Below are 21659 nucleotides of genomic sequence, written 5' to 3'. Positions count from 1 at the left end.
TCGGTGGAAATCTGTCCTTTGGGTCTGATGAGTTCAAATTTGAGATTTTTGGTTCCAACCACCATGTCTTTGTGAGACACAGAGTAGGTGAACAGATGATCTCTGCATGTGTGGTTCCCACCGTGAAGCATGGAGGAGGTGGTGTGATGGTACTTTGCTGGTGACACTGTCGGGATTTATTTAGAATTCAAGGCACACTTAACCAGTATGGCTACCACAGCATTCTGCAGCGATTCGCCATCCCATCTGGTTTGCGCTTAGTGGGACTATCATTTGTTTTCAACAGGGCAATGACCCAACACACCTCCAGGCTGTGTTAGAGCTATTTGACCAAGAAGGAGAATGATGGAGTGCTGCATCAGATGACCTGGCCTCCACAATCACCCGACCTCAACCCAATTGAGATGGTTTGGATTGAGTTGGACTGCAGAGTGAAGGAAAAGCAGCCAACAAGTGCTCAGCATATGTTGGAACTCCTTCAAGACTGTTGGAATAGCATTCCAGGTAAAGCTGGTTGAGAGAATGCCAAGAGTGTGCAAAGCTGTCATCAAGGCAAAGGGTGGCTACTTTGAAGAATCTAAAATATATTATGATTTTTTTAACACTTTTTTGGTTACTACATGATTCCATATGTGTTATTTCATAGTTCTGATGTCTTCACTATTATTCTACAATGTAGAAAACAGTAAAAATAAAGAAAAACCCTTGAATGAGTAGGTGTGTCCAAACGTTTGACTGGTACTGTACTTTCACAGCAAATCAACTATTGTTGTCCAACATGGCAGCAAGCACATAATCTTGTGAAAGTATTCCGACTTCGAAGCAACACAAATATTTACTTATCCGACAGGTTAAGTCATAGGCGCCTTCAGAATGTGCTGTCTACATTGGGCCTATCGGTATTTTTGAGAGGCCATCGTTCAAAGATCATTTGAAAAACAAGTTAAAAGAAGAGCCTATACCTATGGCTAATTCATGGTAAGCTGAGTAAAAGTACTGCCACACGGTCACTACCATCATCAGTCACCCATCAGCCATCTGGTGGGTTGGTTTAGCAGACTGACAGGTGGTCAAGCCTCTGAGATGAGAAAGCCCCGCAGGGTCTGTGGTGTCAACAAGGAGGGGATATCAGTTTCCTTCCAACCCAAGAGAGGAGAGACAGAGACCACCCTCCAATCTGCCAGTCCAGTCCACTCCAGACCCTACCCCTCCCCCCCATGCTGATCCTGTCTTATTTCTCATCCTCTGTTCATGCTGAGACAGCCTGGAGGACCTCGTTGTTTATCTGCCGTACTGCAAGTTTCCTGTCCTGTCTGCCCAGTACGGCCAGAGTAAGTGGCTAACAATGATGGTGATAACACTAGCGCCAGCTATGCTGCTTAAATCTGCTGAAACACTGAAGGCAGCATACTGTAGCTGTCCAAACGTTCGGCATCTATTAAATGTACTGCATCGGAGCCATCAGGGTGTGCAGCTTTTCTTTTCTAAGTAAACCAATAAGTGAGACTACAGAAGAGTGACATACTGTACAGTAGTCTTGATAAAGAGCAAGTGAGAGCTCATGGGAGCCAAATATTTACTGCCACAGGACTCAGGCTATTCTTAGTAGTCGAAGCATTCATTTGAGATGCATTTCTGTATTCTCCTCTGCGTTTATTTTTTTTGTCCATCCATCGCCTTAAGTCTTTACGGCATCCTTCTGCGAATACAGCAGGCTTATTTGCAAGCTTGCAGTTACAAAGGCTCAGGCTGTAGTAAGACCCTCCAGCAGAGAGCTGCAATGCAGCACAGAGGCAGAGCAGAGCCCACTCCTCTTCTCCGGAGCAGAGTGGTCTAAGGAGTATTCCCCTCACACATACGCACATGCACCCCCCACCCCCCCCCCCCCACACACACACAGTGCTACTACTGACCCAGTTTGCTGCAGTGCGGTCAGGACGAGGGTCTGTGGCACACATCTATTCATGCATGTTAGATTTATCCAGCAGTAGGACATTTCATTCTCACTGAGGACATTTATTCCACATCACCAGACATGCCATCAGAGGTCTCTTCACAGTCCCCAAGTCCAAAAGAAATTTGCGGCTAGGCAACGCACAGTATTATATGGAGCGATGATCGCATGGAACTCCCTTCCATCTCCCATTACTCAAGCAAAAAGCAAAATTAGATTTAAAAAAATGATAAAACATCTCATGGCACATTAGGGACTGTGAAATGACACACAAACACAAGCACACACACACACAATCTAACACACACAATCTTTAGTTGTATTGTTTGTAAATCATTGTATTGAAATGTGAGACTGTTGTTGTCTATCAGTGTTTTGTTACTCGTCATGTTTTTGTGTGGATCCCAGGAAGAATAGCTGCTGCTTCGGCAAAAGGATCCAAATTAACCAATACACGACAGATGCTGCTTCAGAGGATCCAGCCATACATTCATTCAAACCCCATACAGTACTATTCTGTTCAATAATCGCACTTATCAGACAAGGTGTGTTCGTAAACTCACTCTGGAGTGCCATTTGCTCCATCCTAAGCAGCTCGCCCTAGCAGAGCTGGTTAGGCTGTTTTCATGTTATCCAGAGCGTTGGTGGCTGTAACTGTACTACCGCTGGCAACAATTTAATGACGTTTTTTTGCCAACGTTTACTGACAGCGGCCATATTCAATGGGTGTTGAGCGTTCGTAAATTCATCAGCTACTCTGCGCTCTGGCACACTCAGATGAGAGAGCTCCAAAATCGGAGTAGATAGCCAGAGAGAATTTACGAACGCACCCATCATTCTAGGTTGCACTGCATATATAGCACAATGGAAATTGACCTAAAGTGTGCTGCATTCAGGTTCTGCCATAAATGTTCTAACAATAAAGAGGCATGTAAAGGTGTAATTTAAGACATTTGCAGCAAATGCTGATATCCTTCAGTCATCATAGACGAAACTAATTGTACAACAAAGCCATTGTAAATCAAACAAATATCCTCCCTCGTCACACACTCAGCATTCAACAAATTGGGATCCTGATATTCCAGTTTCCCCATACCCACATAGATGACTGTGCTGTATGGACGCTTGCCTTGATGATAAAACCAGCCGGCTCTGGGGGCCTATCAGTTATGAACCCACAAAGGATTCATAACATCATGTGTCAGTAGAATGGAACAGTCCCACAATGATATAAGGCTACTTACTACTACAACAACACTTCAGACAGACTAGAGTAAGGCTTGTTGGGTGTGGTTTTGGTGTGCAACGGGTGTTCACCACGGTCACTCACCCAGCTGGGTAGGCCACTAGTCCGGAGCGAGGGTCGCAGGCCAAAGCACGGTTCCCAAATGCTGTGATCCCCAGCACCTTCTCTAATGTCACCTGAAAAATAAATAACGCAGAGCTTATTTTATCTCCACAATAAAATGAATGGGAACACGCATTACATTACACCATGTTGTTAAATAATTCATACACAAACTACAGGCCAAATGTGTGGTATTTTGCGAAATGAAAGCAGGTGTTCCTAATGTTTTGTATACTCGGTGTACATGCATAATGATTTGCATGGAATTGTGGCAGTGTGGGGAAAACACTGCATGAAACCATCTTTACTCTTCAGCTGTAACACACACATCCTCCCTCACACACTCTCTCCGTCTCCCCCTCTCACATAAACACACATACCATTCTCTCTCCCACATACACACACTGTTCCCAACTTTAAAAACGTTGGGCACCAAACAGAATGTAAGGAGCACCAGAAAGAGAGAGATTGTTTTATATAGTTTAGGCTTACACTACGTGCTGACCACACCGCTCGCATCGCGTGCGTTACAAAATAAATGTACAAATACATGCTATTCAATCATTGTACCCACACCGCTCGCACGCGTCAACGAGGTGCTAAAACAGAACTTGGTTCTACTTGTGACGCTTAACACGCTGCAAGTCCTGCCTCTCCCATCTCCTCATTGGCTTTTAGGAGCATAAACCCACGTGCCATCTTCTCATTGGTTTTTAGGAACATAAACCCACGTGCCATCTTCTCATTGGTTTTTAGGAACATAAACCCACGTGCCATCTTCTCATTGGTTTTTAGGAACATAAACCCACGTGCCATCTTCTCATTGGTTTTTAGGAACATATACCAACGTGGGTGATTGAAAGATGAACTGAGGCCCACACTGCAGTCAAGTCGGTAGTGGTAATGCACCTTAAAGTTGGTTGCCAACCGCCATATAAAGTCCAAAGAAGAAGAAGCCTGACTCAATATGCGTGTGGTAGCAGACCCTTTTCCTTTCTTCCAGTGCCAATCAAATTTGCCTCGATCTAATGTCAAGTTACCAGGTTGCTAGCGAGCTAGATAACAAACAACGCCGTTCAGTCATGTTATCAAACCAATAATAAGCGGCCCGGTATTAATAAGGTAGCTCCGGTTGTATGGGTCATATTTTCTTAACCATTTGAGCTAGAGACGAGACGTTTTCTTCGCTGTAAAGCACGCACGCCTGTCGCGAAGCTGTGTTTCCTCCCAGGCACTGCAGCGTGACAGCGAACTTGCAAAGCCTACTCAGATTGGCCTGTGCTCTTGGTTATATCAGGTCAATGTACCAACTTTGCTCGCTCTGTGTGCTGCTCCAATGTACAAATGCAATAACAGAAGACTGATCAGGGTCTGCATCCCCGCTCGCTATCACGGCTAAATTCTATTTTAAAAACTGATGAAGGTATAGGGGAGCAGGCGCCAGGGGTAGATCGGTAGGGGTAGTATCATCTGAAACTGTACTATGGTATTCTAAATGTTATAAGTATTATGATGTTTTGGTACCTTGATATTACCGTGGTACCGGTACATCGTGAAACACTTGCCTGTACAGAATACAAATACTCCAAAACATACAAGGCACTTAAGTAATACTGTAAAAAATGCGGTAAAGCAATACATTTTTGGTCCAATACAAATCCAATACAACACATTATTGAGTACCACTCTCCATTTTCAAGCATAGTGGTGGCTGCATCATGTTATGGGTAGGCTTGTAATAGTTAAGGACTGGGGGGTCTATGGACCAAAGATCTGTGGAATGGTCAAAATAAGTGCACTATGTGAGGGAAAAGGGTGTCATTTGGGATCCATCCACTAATGCTACTATAGGTTCAAGGCTGCATACAGTCACTGCCTTAGAAATAAATCAGCCCCAGGAGAATAAGAAAATCCACTCCTTACTTCCTTCGTACTCAAACAAAAGCGGCCTATTCCTTTGTCTAACTCCCTACTCCAGAGTGCTTCACGCTAAGCCAGTAGGCAATGTCTGCAAAAGCTTTCCATCACCTCTTATTAGCCTACACCCTAAGAAAACAAATGAATGAAGCTCACTTCAATAATAAAACAACCACAGCAAGGCTAATGATGACTCACATTATGTATATATCATTAAGCGAAACTAAATATAAACAATAGGAAGAAGTAGCATGACTTCAACATCTCCAGGCTGTGGAAGGACTATTTGACCAAGGAGAGTGATGGATTGCTATATCGGATGACCTGGCCTCCACAATCACCCGAGATGGTTTGGGATGAGTTGGACCGCAGAGTGAAGGAAAAGCAGCAAACAAGTGCTCAGCATATGTGGGAACTCCTTCAAAACTGTCAGAAATGGATTCCTCATGAAGCTAGTTGAGAGAATGCCAAGAGTGTGCAAAGCTGTCATCAAGGCAAAGGGTGGCAACTTTGAATAATCAAAAATCAATTTTGATTTGTTTAACACCTTTTTGGTTACTACATGATTCCATATGTGTTATTTCATAGTTTTGATGACTTCACTATTATTCTACAATGTAGAAAATAGTCAAAATAAAGAAAAACCCTTGAATGAGTAGGTGTGTCCAAACTTTCAACTGGTACTGTATATCATGGTGTACAAGACACCTGTCTGATTCACGCCTGTCTGAGTGGACTGATCCATTGTGGAGACCGTGGAGATGGCACAGTGCTACTGAAATTGTATATGGTTATATTACATAAGAACATTGTTGCAACACTAAAAAAATGATATTATTTTAAAACAAATGCGCTTTCTCCCGCGTTGGATAGCGGTCGCTGTCCGCGGTTCTGAAACACATCCGTGTGCTTTTGAATTTGCTTCTTTTCCCTAGACCATGTTGCTATGTGCATAATAGCAAAGTTAACCAGCATATTGGTGTTGAGAACAATGCGGCGGAGGCAGCAGCAGAATGAGGAGACTGGAAAACAACCCTTGTCTTATTGTCTAAGAAAAGTGAGGAGAGAAGAAACCCAAACTTAGTTTATAATCAATAGCCTAACTTATAAATGTGCCTGGCTTTATATATCATTCATATACACTACCGTTCAAAAGTTTGGGGTCACTTAGAAATGTCCTTGTTTTTGAAAGAAAAGCACATATTTTGTCCATTAAAATAACATCAAATTGATCAGAAATACAGTGTAGACATTGTTAATGTCGTAAATGACTATTATAGCTGGAAACGGCTGTTTTTTTTTTATGGAATATCAACATAGGCGTACAGAGGCCCATTATCAGCAACCATCACTCCTGTGTTCCAATGGCACGTTGTGTTAGCTAATCCGTGTTTATAATTTTAAAAGGCTAATTGATCATTAGAAAACCCTTTTGCAATTATGTTAGCACAGCTGAAAACTGTTGTTCTGATTAAAGAAGCAGTAAAACTGTCCTTCTTAAGACTAGTTGAGTATCTGGAGCATCAGCATTTGTGGGTTCGATTAGAGGCTCAAAATGGCCAGAAACAAAGTACTTTCTTCTGAAACTCGTCAGTCTATTCTTGTTCTGAGAAATGAAGGCTATTCCATGCGAGAAATTGCCAAGAAACTGAAGATCTCGTACAACGCGGTGCACTACTCCCTTCACAGAACAGCGCAAACTGGCTCTAACCAGAATATAAAGAGGAGTGGGAGGCCCCGGTGCACAACTGAGCAAGAGGACAAGTACATTAGAGTGTCTAGTTTGAGAAACAGACACCTCACAAGTCCTCAACACCAGTCTCAATGTCAACAGTGAAGAAGCGACTCTGGGATGCTGGCCTTCTAGGCAGAGTTGCAAAGAAAAAGACGTATCTCAGACTGGCCAATAAAAAGAAAAGATTAAGATGGGCAAAAGAACACAGACACTGGACAGAGGAAGATTGGAAAAAAGTGTTATGGACAGACAAATCTAAGTTTGAGGTGTTCGGATCACAAAGAAGCACAACCGTGAGATGCAGAAAAAATGAAAAGATGCTGGAGGAGTGCTTGACGTCATCTGTCAAGCATGATGGAGGCAATATGATGGTCTGGGGGTGCTTTGGTGGTGGTAAAGTGGGAGATTTGTACAGGGTAAAAGGGATCTTGAAGAAGGAAGGCTATCACTCCATTTTGCAACGCCATGCCATACCATACCCTGTGGACGGCGCTTAATTGGAGCCAATTTCCTCCTGATCTATTTCACCTGTCGTTGTGATTGTCTCCACCCCCCTCCAGGTGTCGCCCATCTTCCCCATTACCCCCTGTGTATTTATTCCTGTGTTCTCTGTTTGTCTGTTGCCAGTTCGTTTTGTTCGTCAAGCCTACCAGCGGTTTTTCCCATGCTCCTGTCCTTGCTATAGTTCCTGTTTTCTTGTTTTGCGGTTTTGACCATTCCTGCCTGCTCTGACCCTGAGCCTGCCTGCCGTCCTGTACCTTTGCCCCACCTATCTGGATTACTGACTTTTGCCTGCCCTTAACCTGTCCTTTTGCCTGCCCCTGTTCGAATAATAAACGTTTGTTATTTTGACACTGTCTGCACCTGGGTCTTACCTTAAATGTGGTACCTACAACAGGACAATGACCCAAAGCACAGCTCCAAACTATGTAAGAACTATTTAGGGAAGAAGCAGTCAGCTGGTATTCTGTCTATAATGGAGAGGCCATCACAGTCACCGGATCTCAACCCTATTGAGCTGTTGTGGGAGCAGCTTGAACGTATGGTACGAAAGAAGTGCCAATCAAGCCAATCCAACTTGTGGGAGGTGCTTTTCGAAGCATGGTGTGAAATCTCTTCAGATTACCTCAACAAATGGACAACTAGAATGCCAAAGGTCTGCAAGGCTGTAATTGCTGCAACTGGAGGATTCTTTGACGAAAGCAAAGTTTGAAGGAGAAAATTATTATTTCAATTAAAAATCATTATTTATAACCTTGTCGACATCTTGACTATATTTCGTATTCATTTTGCAACTCATTTCATGTATGTTTTCATGGAAAACAAGGACATTTCTAAGTGACCCCAAACTTTTGAACGGTAGTGTATATCTACAGAAATAAGACAGATCCTGCTTCTGTTGCCTGTTTGAGTGTTTGTTTAATAGCCTACTGATTCCATGAGCACCAATTCCATTGTCAAGTAAACAATTTCACAGATTCGGCTGTTTTTAAACTTTGCTTTGCTGTAATAAAGGCTTTAAACTTTTTTTTGTTAGAACAGCCTCTGGTATTATTTATCATTATTATGTTATTTACACTGTTCCAAAATGTCAGAAAAATAATAACGCTCCTTTTTCTTGATCACCTTCTCATTGTTATTATTACTATTAGGATCAGCATTATAATATATAATGTCATTATCATTAGTAGGCTTAGTAAAGCAGCCTTGTATAAACACAATAGAGCTGTAGGCCTAAGAGCACATCCTGTTTAGTCTTAATACCGTAACTTACTTAGGCCTATATTTTAATACTTACAGTATATAGGATATGGGATCAATCATTCATTCGTTCATATCATCACACAGCATACAATTCATTTATGATTTGAAATTCAAATCAAGCATTTGTATTAAAAATAAAGCGAGCCTTGAATAACTAGCTTAAACAATAAATAAATTGTTCCATTTCGGAAATTGCATTCACGAATGAACGTGACTGGTTTTAGTCTTTGCTGTAATAAAGGATTAGCAAAAAAACGTTACAACAAACTCTCTGGTACCAGTGGTGGTAGGTGCCATTTAAGATGGGGGAGGATCACTTTTTTTTAGGAACATGGCCTTATTTCTATTACACCATTTTGGATGACTGTCATTCATATTCCATTCACCCAGCTCAATGTAACACTGATAGGTTTAGGCAACTACCTGATACTAGAATTTTCCCTATACCCATCATGAGGTTGCTATAACCTACCCTATGAATGAAAGTTTACATTGTAGGTGCACAGGTCGAGATAATTTTGAGTGATCAAGGTGACAGACAGCGACACATTCAAGACCGCCTTGCACACTCTTGCCTGCATCTAGCTGATCTAGGGTGTAATCATTAGTCCAACAGTTGCAAACAAGAGTTTCCATTGGACAAATTCAGGTATGCTTATCCTTGTCTCGTTCTGTTTGCTTCCGTTTAATTAAGTTTTTCAACAGAATTGGCGCAATGAATACAACCCTGATTACACGCAAACACAGTTAACTTTCCTAGCAGCCACATACAAACACCTCCTCATTTCACCTTTTCCCTTCGCTTGTGGACTTCAGTGCACAACACACCAGCTGTCTGTGACCAGGAGAAAAAAAACCTTTCCAAGCCAAACCTTCATATGATGGTCGTTAACTGCTATACACAGCCTACACCGTTGTCACCATATTATTTAACGTCAGAGTCAACATAACTACTACAACTAATGCATTAGAAAACCAGTTACAATCATGCAGTACAGTGTGTGCAGTTCCAGTGTTGGATAGCCATAGCCAGCTAGCTAACATTGCATCCCTCTCTGTTTGAGCCGGATATTTGAATAGGCTAAACTAGCTAGCTGCATTGATGCTAGCTAAGTAAGTGAAAGTGAAAAATAAATACTACAATACAAAGCTAGCTCTCTCTCTCTTGCTTCTCCTTCATTTTTGAAGAAATTAACTTGTTAAATGTTTTACTATTGTCTTTCTCTCTCTTTGAGTCAACTTGTCACATCTTCTCCCGTTCTTCCTCCCCTGGCGCTTGATGGCGCCAGGCTGCCCTGCATCACGCACTCCTTCCATCCATTACGCACACCTGCCTTCCCTTGTCACGCACATAAGCAATATTGGACTCACCTGGACTCACTCATCTGTTTATTTCCTCCCCTATATTTGTCAGGTCCCTTGCTCTGTTCCCCGCTGCTGCATTGATTGTCTTTTGTTTGCATTATTAGTTTGCTGACGCTGTTCCTGTCTCGTTCCATGTCTGTTCTTTATTAAATGTTTGACTCCCCGTACCTGCTTCGTCTCTCCAGCGTCATTCCATGTGACACAACTACTCACCACATTTGATGTACTTCAGTGCTATCTAGCTGTAGCTTATGCTTTCAGTACTAGATTAATTCTCTGATCCTTTGGGTGGACAACATGTCAGCTCGTGATGCAAGAGCTCTGATAGGTTGGAGGACGTCCTCCCGAAGTTGTCATAATTTCTGTGTAAGTCTATGGAAGTGGTGAGAACCGTGAGCCTCCTAGGTTTTGTATTGAAGTCAATGTTGGAGGACAGAAGCTAGCTGTCCTCCAGCTACACCATGGTGCTACCCTCATTGCAAAACGGTGTGTTTTCATCAATTATTTGGTGATGTGAATATATTTAATATAGTTTTATGTAAAATCTTTCACTATTTTTATATTTGGTCCTCCCTTTCCTCCTCTGAGGAGCCTCCACTGTCTGGTACGCTTATAATGTATTTAGTGTCGTTTACATTGTTCCAAACGGTCAGAAAAATGATATTGTGATCTAACAGCACCTCTTTGGTACATATAATATGCACGCAGCGCTTGCTTCTCACTTTATTTTTCTTTATCTCCAGTATTTTCCACTAGTCAAATTCATTCCACACATCTGACTTCCCCTTTACCTCATGAGAAACCAGTAATCATTCCCCCGTTTCAGATTTATTTGTCACGTCCTCTGCCTCAATTTTATGGTGTTCGGAGTTTGTTATTACCAATTTATTGATGTGATTACGATATGCTATAGGTCAGGCCTTATTGGTCACGTGCATGTGATGCATTAATGTGTCACATAAAGAGAGCAATGATTGAGGGAATAAGGAATGTTTTTCCTATACAAATGAGGGATTACGGTAAAATAACTTTTCAGTCAGAAATGGCTGTAATTATGTTGCAGCTTAAGCAACACGGACAGAGCGATAAACACTTTGATGTTCTGTGGTGGTCACTGCAGCAGAGACAGAGCGATAAACACTTTGATGTTCTGTGGTGGTCACTGCAGCAGAGACAGCGCGATAAACATTTTGATGTTCTGTGGTGGTCACTGCAGCAGAGACAGCGCGATAAACATTTTGATGTTCTGTGGTGGTCACTGCAGCAGAGACAGCGCGATAAACATTTTGATGTTCTGTGGTGGTCACTGCAGCAGAGACAGCGCGATAAACATTTTGATGTTCTGTGGTGGTCACTGCAGCAGTGACAGCGCGATAAACACTTTGATGTTTGGTGGTGGTCACTGCAGCAGAGACAGCGCGATAAACATTTTGATGTTTGGTGGTGGTCACTGCAGCAGTGACAGCGCGATAAACACTTTGATGTTTGGTGGTGGTCGCTGTAGCAGAGACAGCGCGATAAACACTTTGATGTTTGGTGGTGGTCACTGCAGCAGAGACAGCGCGATAAACATTTTGATGTTCGGTGGTGGTCACTGCAGCAGTGACAGCGCGATAAACATTTTGATGTTCTGTGGTGGTCACTGCAGCAGAGACAGCGCGATAAACATTTTGATGTTCTGTGGTGGTCACTGCAGCAGTGACAGCGCGATAAACATTTTGATGTTTGGTGGTGGTCACTGCAGCAGTGACAGCGCGATAAACATTTTGATGTTCTGTGGTGGTCACTGCAGCAGAGACAGCGCGATAAACATTTTGATGTTCTGTGGTGGTCACTGCAGCAGTGACAGCGCGATAAACACTTTGATGTTTGGTGGTGGTCACTGCAGCAGAGACAGCGCGATAAACATTTTGATGTTTGGTGGTGGTCACTGCAGCAGTGACAGCGCGATAAACACTTTGATGTTTGGTGGTGGTCGCTGTAGCAGAGACAGCGCGATAAACACTTTGATGTTTGGTGGTGGTCGCTGTAGCAGTGACAGCGCGATAAACACTTTGATGTTTGGTGGTGGTCGCTGTAGCAGAGACAGCGCGATAAACACTTTGATGTTTGGTGGTGGTCACTGCAGCAGAGACAGCGCGATAAACATTTTGATGTTTGGTGGTGGTCACTGCAGCAGTGACAGCGCGATAAACATTTTGATGTTCTGTGGTGGTCACTGCAGCAGAGACAGCGCGATAAACATTTTGATGTTCTGTGGTGGTCACTGCAGCAGTGACAGCGCGATAAACATTTTGATGTTTGGTGGTGGTCACTGCAGCAGTGACAGCGCGATAAACATTTTGATGTTCTGTGGTGGTCACTGCAGCAGAGACAGCGCGATAAACATTTTGATGTTTGGTGGTGGTCACTGCAGCAGTGACAGCGCGATAAACACTTTGATGTTTGGTGGTGGTCGCTGTAGCAGAGACAGCGCGATAAACACTTTGATGTTTGGTGGTGGTCGCTGTAGCAGAGACAGCGCGATAAACACTTTGATGTTTGGTGGTGGTCACTGCAGCAGAGACAGCGCGATAAACATTTTGATGTTCGGTGGTGGTCACTGCAGCAGTGACAGCGCGATAAACATTTTGATGTTCTGTGGTGGTCACTGCAGCAGAGACAGCGCGATAAACATTTTGATGTTCTGTGGTGGTCACTGCAGCAGTGACAGCGCGATAAACATTTTGATGTTTGGTGGTGGTCACTGCAGCAGTGACAGCGCGATAAACATTTTGATGTTCTGTGGTGGTCACTGCAGCAGAGACAGCGCGATAAACATTTTGATGTTCTGTGGTGGTCACTGCAGCAGTGACAGCGCGATAAACACTTTGATGTTTGGTGGTGGTCACTGCAGCAGAGACAGCGCGATAAACATTTTGATGTTTGGTGGTGGTCACTGCAGCAGTGACAGCGCGATAAACACTTTGATGTTTGGTGGTGGTCGCTGTAGCAGAGACAGCGCGATAAACACTTTGATGTTTGGTGGTGGTCGCTGTAGCAGTGACAGCGCGATAAACACTTTGATGTTTGGTGGTGGTCGCTGTAGCAGAGACAGCGCGATAAACACTTTGATGTTTGGTGGTGGTCACTGCAGCAGAGACAGCGCGATAAACATTTTGATGTTTGGTGGTGGTCACTGCAGCAGTGACAGCGCGATAAACATTTTGATGTTCTGTGGTGGTCACTGCAGCAGAGACAGCGCGATAAACATTTTGATGTTCTGTGGTGGTCACTGCAGCAGTGACAGCGCGATAAACATTTTGATGTTTGGTGGTGGTCACTGCAGCAGTGACAGCGCGATAAACATTTTGATGTTCTGTGGTGGTCACTGCAGCAGAGACAGCGCGATAAACATTTTGATGTTCTGTGGTGGTCACTGCAGCAGTGACAGCGCGATAAACATTTTGATGTTTGGTGGTGGTCACTGCAGCAGTGACAGCGCGATAAACATTTTGATGTTTGGTGGTGGTCGCTGCAGCAGTGACAGCGCGATAAACACTTTGATGTTTGGTGGTGGTCACTGCAGCAGTGACAGCGCGATAAACATTTTGATGTTTGGTGGTGGTCGCTGCAGCAGTGACAGCGCGATAAACACTTTAATGTTTGGTGGTGGTCACTGCAGCAGAGACAGCGCGATAAACATTTTGATGTTTGGTGGTGGTCACTGCAGCAGTGACAGCGCGATAAACATTTTGATGTTCTGTGGTGGTCACTGCAGCAGAGACAGCGCGATAAACATTTTGATGTTCTGTGGTGGTCACTGCAGCAGTGACAGCGCGATAAACATTTTGATGTTTGGTGGTGGTCACTGCAGCAGTGACAGCGCGATAAACATTTTGATGTTCTGTGGTGGTCACTGCAGCAGAGACAGCGCGATAAACACTTTGATGTTTGGTGGTGGTCGCTGTAGCAGAGACAGCGCGATAAACACTTTGATGTTTGGTGGTGGTCGCTGTAGCAGAGACAGCGCGATAAACACTTTGATGTTTGGTGGTGGTCACTGCAGCAGAGACAGCGCGATAAACATTTTGATGTTCGGTGGTGGTCACTGCAGCAGTGACAGCGCGATAAACATTTTGATGTTCTGTGGTGGTCACTGCAGCAGAGACAGCGCGATAAACATTTTGATGTTTGGTGGTGGTCACTGCAGCAGTGACAGCGCGATAAACATTTTGATGTTCTGTGGTGGTCACTGCAGCAGAGACAGCGCGATAAACATTTTGATGTTCTGTGGTGGTCACTGCAGCAGTGACAGCGCGATAAACATTTTGATGTTTGGTGGTGGTCACTGCAGCAGTGACAGCGCGATAAACATTTTGATGTTCTGTGGTGGTCACTGCAGCAGAGACAGCGCGATAAAGATTTTGATGTTCTGTGGTGGTCACTGCAGCAGTGACAGCGCGATAAACATTTTGATGTTTGGTGGTGGTCGCTGCAGCAGTGACAGCGCGATAAACACTTTGATGTTTGGTGGTGGTCACTGCAGCAGTGACAGCGCGATAAACATTTTGATGTTTGGTGGTGGTCGCTGCAGCAGAGACAGCGCGATAAACACTTTGATGTTTGGTGGTGGTCGCTGTAGCAGAGACAGCGCGATAAACACTTTGATGTTTGGTGGTGGTCGCTGCAGCAGTGACAGCGCGATAAACACTTTGATGTTTGGTGGTGGTCACTGTAGCAGAGACAGCGCGATAAACACTTTGATGTTTGGTGGTGGTCACTGTAGCAGAGAGGAGAGAGAAACAACAGGTGCTAGTCACACAGTCACTCAATGTCTTTTTTTTGTAACACGTAATAAGTCTGAGCCAGGCCCGGCCCAATCAAATCAATTACTGGTCGGACACTCTCTAGTTATTTGTGTGTCTTAATTATGTAATCAAACAGTGTGCTTAAAGCATCAGACAAGCTCAGTGTGTATAGTTGATTTGTCTATATATATGGAAACATACACGCTTTGACATTTCAACCAATCAATTGGTCGAAAGAACAGACGACTCTTGGTCGACCAAGATTTTTTTTGGGGGGGGAACAGCCCTAAACTAATTAAATGACTATCCGGATTACCTGCATTGATCCTTTTTAGAGGTTGAGGGCCGATTAATTAGGGCCTATTTCAAGTTTTCATAACAATCGGTAATCAGCCTTTCTGGATGCTGATGATGGCCGATTACATTGCAATCCACGAGGAGACTGCGTGGCAGGCTGACCACCTGTTACGCGAGTGTAGCATCAAAAGGACCTGTGGCTGCAAGGAGCCAAGGTAAGTTGCTAGCATTAAACTTATCTTATAAAAAACAACCAATCTTAACATAATCACTAGTTAACTAAACATGGTTGATGATATTACTAGGTTACTAGCTTGTCCTGCGTTGCAAATAATCACAATGCGGTTCCTGTTCATTTATCATCGAATCACAGCCTACTTCAACTTCGCCAAAAGGGTGACGATTTAACAAAAGCGCATTCGCGAAAAAAGCACAATCGTTGCACAAATGTACCTAATCATAAACATCAATGCCTTTCTTAAAATCAATACACAGAAGTATATATTTTTTAAACCTGCATATTTAGTTAAAAGAAATGGATGTTTGCAGGCAATATTCATCAGAGAAATTGTCACTTCTCTTGCGCAGAGTGCAAGCAGAGTCAGGGTATATGCAGCAGTTTGGGCCGCCTGGCTCGTTGCGAACTGTGTGAAGACCATTTCCTCCTAACAAAGGCCCTAATTAATTTGCCAGAATTTTACATAATTATGACATAACATTGAAGGTTGTGCAATGTAACAGCAATATTTACACTTAGGGTTGCCACCCGTTCGATAAAATATGGAACGGTTCCGTATTTCACCCTAAGAATAAACATTTTGTTTTCAAAATGATAGTTTCAGGATTTGACCATATTAATGACCAAAGGCTTGAATTTCTGTGTGTTTATTATATTATAATTAAATCTATGATTTGATATTTGATAGAGCAGTCTGACTGAGCGGTGGTAAGCAGCAGCAGGCTCGTAAGCATTCATTCAAACAGCACTTTACTGTGTTTGCCAGCAGCTCTTAGCAATGCTTGAACCACAGAGCTGTTTATGACTTCAAGCCTATCAACTCCCATGATTAGGCTGGCAATACTAAAGTGCCTATAAGAACATCCAATAGTCAAAGGTATATGAAATACAAATGGTATAGAGAGAAATAGTCGACGCTTCATAATTCCTATAATAATGACAACCTAAAACGTCTTACCTGGGCATATTGAAGACTCATGTTAAAAGGAACCACCAGCTTTCATATGTTCTGACGTTCTGAGCAAGGAACTTAAACGTTGTCTTTTTTACATGGCACTTATTGCACTTTTACTTTCTTCTCCAACACAGTGTTTTTGCATTATTTAAACCAAATTGAACATGTTTCATTGTTGATTTGAGACTAAATAGATTTTTTGTATTATATTAAGTTAAAATAAGTGTTCATTATTCATTCAGTATTGTTGTAATTGTCATTATTACAAATATAAAAATATGGGTCGATTAAATCGGTATCGGCTTTTTTTGGTCCTCTAATAATTGGTATCGGTATGGCGTTGAAAAATCATAAAAATCGGTCGACCTCTAATCCTTTTTTAACTAACTCCATTGTACGGACTAAGCAAACACACTGGTCTCTACCCACATACACACACACACACACACACACACACTGCTGTTACAGCTCCACATATGCTGCTGCTACAGCTCAGTCGTTTTATCTATTCTGTTGCCTATTCACTTTACCCCTACATACTGTGCCTTCGGAAAGAATTCAGAACCCTTGACTTTTTCCACATTTTGTTAGGTTACAGCGTTATTCTAAAATGGAATAAATAGTTTTTTTCCCTCATCAATCTACACACAATACCCCATAATGACAAAGCAAAAACAGGTTTTTAAAAATGTTAGCTAATTTATTACAAATAAAAACTTAAATATCACATTTAAATAAGTATTCAGACCCTTCAGGCTGTGTGCTTAGGGTTTTTGTCCTGTTGGAAGGTGAATCTTGACCCCAGTCTGAGGCGCTCTGGAGATGGTTTTCATCAGGGATCTCTCTGTACATTGCCTCAATCCTGACTAGTCTCCCAGGCCCTGCCACTGAAAAACATTCCCACAGCATGATACTGCCACCACCATGCTTCACCGTAGGGATGGTGCTAGGTTTCCTCCAGAAGTGACACTTGTCATTCAGGCCAAAGAGTTCAATCTTGGTTTCATCAGACCAGAGAATTTTGTTTCTCATGGTCTGAGAGTCTTTAGGTGCCTTTTGCGAAACTAAGCGGGCTGTCACGTGCCTTTTAATGAGTGGCTTCCGTCTGGCAACTCTGCCATAAAAGCATGATTGATGGAGTGCTGCAGAGATGGTTGTCCTTCTGGAAGGTTCTCTCCCATCTCCACAGAGGAACTCTAGAGCTCTGTCAGAGTGACCATTGGGTTCTTGGTCACCTCCCTAACCAAGGCCCTTCTCCCTTGATTGCTCCGTTTGGCCGGGAGGCCATCTCTAGGAAGAGTCTTGGTGGTTCAAAACGTCTTCCACTGTGTTCTTGGGGACCTTCAATGCTGCAGAAATAGTTTGGTACCCTTCCCCAGATCTGTGCCTCGACATAATCCTGTCTCGGAGCTCTACGGACAATTCCTTCGACCTCATGACTTGGTTTTTGGTCTGACATGCACTGTCAACTATGGGACCTTATATAGACAGGTGTGTGCCTTTCCAAATCATGTCCAATCAATTGAATTTATCACAGGTGGACTCCAATCAAGTTGCAGAAACATCTCAAGGATGATCAATGGAAACAGGATGCACCAGAGATCAATTTCAAGTTTCATAGCAAAGGGTCTGAAAACGTATGTAAATAAGGTATTTCATTTTTACATTTTTTAAAAAATACATTTGCAAACATTTCTGAAAACCTGCTTTGTCATTATGGGGTATTTTGTGTAGATTGCTGAGGATTTGTATGTATTTAGATGTTTCCACTTCCCAATAACAGCACTTACAGTTGACTGGGTCAACTTTGACAGGGCAGAAATTTTACACACTGACTTGTTGGAAAGGTGGCATCCTATGACTGTGCCACGTTGAAAGTCACTGAGTTAGGCCATTCTACTGCCAATGTTTGTTTATGGAAATTGTATGGCTGTGTGCTCGATTTTATACACCTGTCGGCAACAGGTGTGGCTGAAATAGCCGAATCCACTCATTTGAAAGGCTGTCCACATATTTTTGTATATATAGTGTAGCTACTTCAATTACCTCGTACCCTTGCACATCGATTCAATAGTGTTACTCCCTATATAGTCATGTTATTTTTACTCTTTATTGTTATTCACTGTGTATTTAGTCCTTATGTCAGTATTTATTGGCTACCCGGTGGTCTACACCTGCTGTATACGGTGCATGTGTCAAATGAAATTGTTATTGGAAAGGACCAGTAAGTAAGCATTTCACTGTTAGTCTACATCTACAAATAAAATTGTATTTACTATACATGAAAGCTTGTCATATTGATTACATTCGTGGACTTAAACTTCAAATGTACAGTATTATTGTCACAGATGGAGATTTAGCCAACAAACAAAAAACTGGACAGTTTTATCTCAATCTCTTCATTTAAAGACTCAATCATGAACACTCTAACTGACAGTTGTGGCTGCTTTGCGTGATGTATTGTTGTCTCTACCTTCTTGCCCTTTGTGCCATTGTCTGTGCCCAATGATGTTTGTACCCTGTTTTGCGCTGCTACCATGTTGTGATGCTGCCATGCTGTGTTGTTGTCTTAGGTTTAGGTCTCTCTTTATGTAGTGTTGTTTATGTAGTCCATATTTTTATTTTAAAAATATATTTTTAATCCCAGCCCCTGTCCCCGCAGGAGGCCTTTTGCCTTTTGATAGGCCGTCATTGTAAATAAGAATTTGTTCTTAACTGACTTGCCTAGTAAAATTAAGGTTAAATAAAATACATTAAAAATGTTATCAACTGAACTTGGCTAATGTTTTTTTTCTTTATTGCTTTGAAGGGGGTTCAGTCAGGCACACGTCACGTGTGTGCCTTTGTGAGAGAAAACACAGATAGCTTGTACCCTACATGTGAATGGAAGGATCATAGCTGTCTGTGAGAGGTAGGTGTCACATGCCATGTGTGTCACATGCCATTTTCTCACGTCAACACTAAAGGGAGCAATACTAGGGAACAGTTCTCCTATACAATCAACTTACAGTTGCAAATATCCTAGCCTTTGTCTATAGGAATCACTGTAACTGCAATTGGGACAGTAATATACTAGTTATAACCAATTACTTCAACATGAAGATATATGGAGTTAACTGCAGGACTAGGCTACTATGAGGGATGAGGATTTATGCTACGAACAACCTCCACGGGGTTGTTGCTGCAAAGGGGAATAAGCCTGCATGCAATGTTCATGTTTTTGGTTTATGATCAGTGACACACTTCCCTAAATATGTCATGTTTCTGGACTCTATGAGGAACCAGACAATTATTTTCACTGGAAAGCAATGTACTGATCATTTCATTTTACCGGTAGATTAATATCAATTAGGCCTATATATACATTATCGTGATATTGCCTGGAAGGTCGCTCGTTGTGTTTGATAGCAAACCTACAAGCTGGTTATAATGGTCTACTACTGTTCCTATCCAAGCCAGATACATACCTTGTTACTGAGATTCTCTTTATGGTTCCGATCTTTATTCCTTCTCAATTTGATAGATGGCGAGCGGAGAAGATTTTTGATCCGACTCTTTATTGTGGAACCCTCCACCGTCATCATGAAATCTAAATTCTGACTGATCTCAGACATCGGTTGATAGAACTAGTACATGAAATCTGGGAACCAGTGGTGATAGCCAGACAAAACCAAATGTTGTTCAGCAAAAATAAATACAAAGATAAAATAAACATTAATTTGCTGTCATGCTTCCTTCTGGTTCAATGCGTTGCGTGATACGTTGGCATGATGTGTGCGGTTCCCGTTCATTACATGCCCTGCTCTGCCTGGAAAGCTTTTCTACAGTATCCGTCCTTCTTGCATTACATTCTGATCCACTGAGAGAGCTATTTCTCTGGATGCATTTGGAAAAAGTGTCCATGTTCCCAGATTGTCAACAGTAGTAGCTAGCCACTTCGATGGTCGGGTTCCTGAAGACTGTCAGTCACGCCGCGACTCCTCGTCTTGTGTCATTGCGTCCTCCGCGATGAGAACACTGCCACTGGTGAAACTGGATCTGCGGCACAATACCAGCTCTTGGTTAGCTACTGTAGCTAGCCAAGCTTTCTGACAATGTCCCGGCTGTCTCTTTCGTCCCCACATTGGGCAAGAAAGATACTGCCGTTAGCTAAACCACATGCTCAAGCAGAATATGCCCAGTGCTATTGCCTACTAGCATGCCATTTAACAACATTAGCAAGCTAGCTAGGTACTGTAGGCTAACGTCGTGCATAGCCCCCAAGCACTGTCAGTGACAGGCCAGCTAACTAGCTACCTTGCCGCTTCTACCAATCTTTTTCTGTTTATTCCAAGCAGGGTTGAATGACAACCGCTTGCGACACTGATATCTATATTTTACTTTCCCGTTGTTGAGAAGTTTTGGGCAGGACTGTCAGGGCAAACCTCAGTCTCGCCTCGTAGCAAGCGTCAACATTTGACAGTCATCTGTTGATTAGTTTGGAAAAGCATTCTGACCCAGATCTCACCAGCAGCAGCTCACCAAGTCAATGTCGCCATCTAGTGGTTAGAATTGTCCCACTCCATTTCATGTGCAGCTCGTCCCTTTAACAGTAAATTGGTTTAAGTCCTCTCCACTCGAATGCAAAATTTGAAAGAAAACAGTTGTTGAAAGCCGCTTTTTAGTCATTTATATGTAAACAGAAAATTCTAGTCGCATTGTAAAACATTTTCGAATATTTTGTTTTCAAGACTAACATTTTATTTACCTTTTCATGTACAGGTATTACACTGACAAACACAACTTAAGAGTTTTAGTTTAGTTTTTTACATTACTTAGACCTCAATTGAACAAACATGGCTTTGTGTGGGAACTGGGAAGTGACATTGAAAATATATGAAATCTTTCCCAGACACCAATGCATGCTAGTCTTGGTACCAATCGGACAAACATTCCACTCATCTTACTCTGTGTCATGTGCCAAAGGGTTAGTGCAATCCTGGTTCCTTGGGACTTCCTACGCGAAACCCCAACCGCATTTTACTGTTCAACTTCGATGGGGGTAGGGACGTTGAGTTGCTCATTGTTTTTGACAATGAGACGCTGGGTCAATTGTGCGCTGCCCTATGGGACTCCCAATCACGGCTGGATGTGACACAGCCTGGATTCGAACCAGGGACGCCTCTTGAGATGCAGTGCCTTAATTAAAACCACTGCGCCACTCAGGAGCCCAAAAACATTGCCTGCCGAAACCCGGGATCGAACCAGGGACCTTTAGATCTTCAGTCTAACGCTCTCCCAACTGAGCTATTTCGGC

At 42.8% G+C, this 21659-nt stretch overlaps 1 protein-coding gene and 1 non-coding gene across 2 annotated transcripts in view; both read right to left on the bottom strand.

The window, feature by feature from the left end:
- LOC115172063 (mitogen-activated protein kinase-binding protein 1) overlaps positions 1 to 20896 on the bottom strand; it is a 71414-nt gene extending 50518 nt beyond the window's left edge. Inside the window, exons 1-2 of the mRNA XM_029729258.1 lie at positions 19831 to 20896; positions 3285 to 3376 (exon numbers count right to left, since the gene is read on the bottom strand). Coding sequence (XP_029585118.1) covers positions 3285 to 3376; positions 19831 to 19977 — 239 coding nt within the window. The 5' untranslated portion in view covers positions 19978 to 20896. The remainder of the gene's footprint in view (positions 1 to 3284; positions 3377 to 19830) is intronic.
- Positions 20897 to 21586: 690 nt separating this feature from the next.
- On the bottom strand, positions 21587 to 21659 carry trnaf-gaa (transfer RNA phenylalanine (anticodon GAA)). Its single transcript has one exon. It is a non-coding gene; the product is annotated as a tRNA-Phe (tRNA).

Source organism: Salmo trutta, chromosome 33 (assembly GCF_901001165.1).
Source record: "Salmo trutta chromosome 33, fSalTru1.1, whole genome shotgun sequence".
Taxonomy (NCBI): domain Eukaryota; kingdom Metazoa; phylum Chordata; class Actinopteri; order Salmoniformes; family Salmonidae; genus Salmo; species Salmo trutta.
Note: the sequence above shows the minus strand (reverse complement) of the source record. Positions and strands in the feature narration are given on the sequence as shown.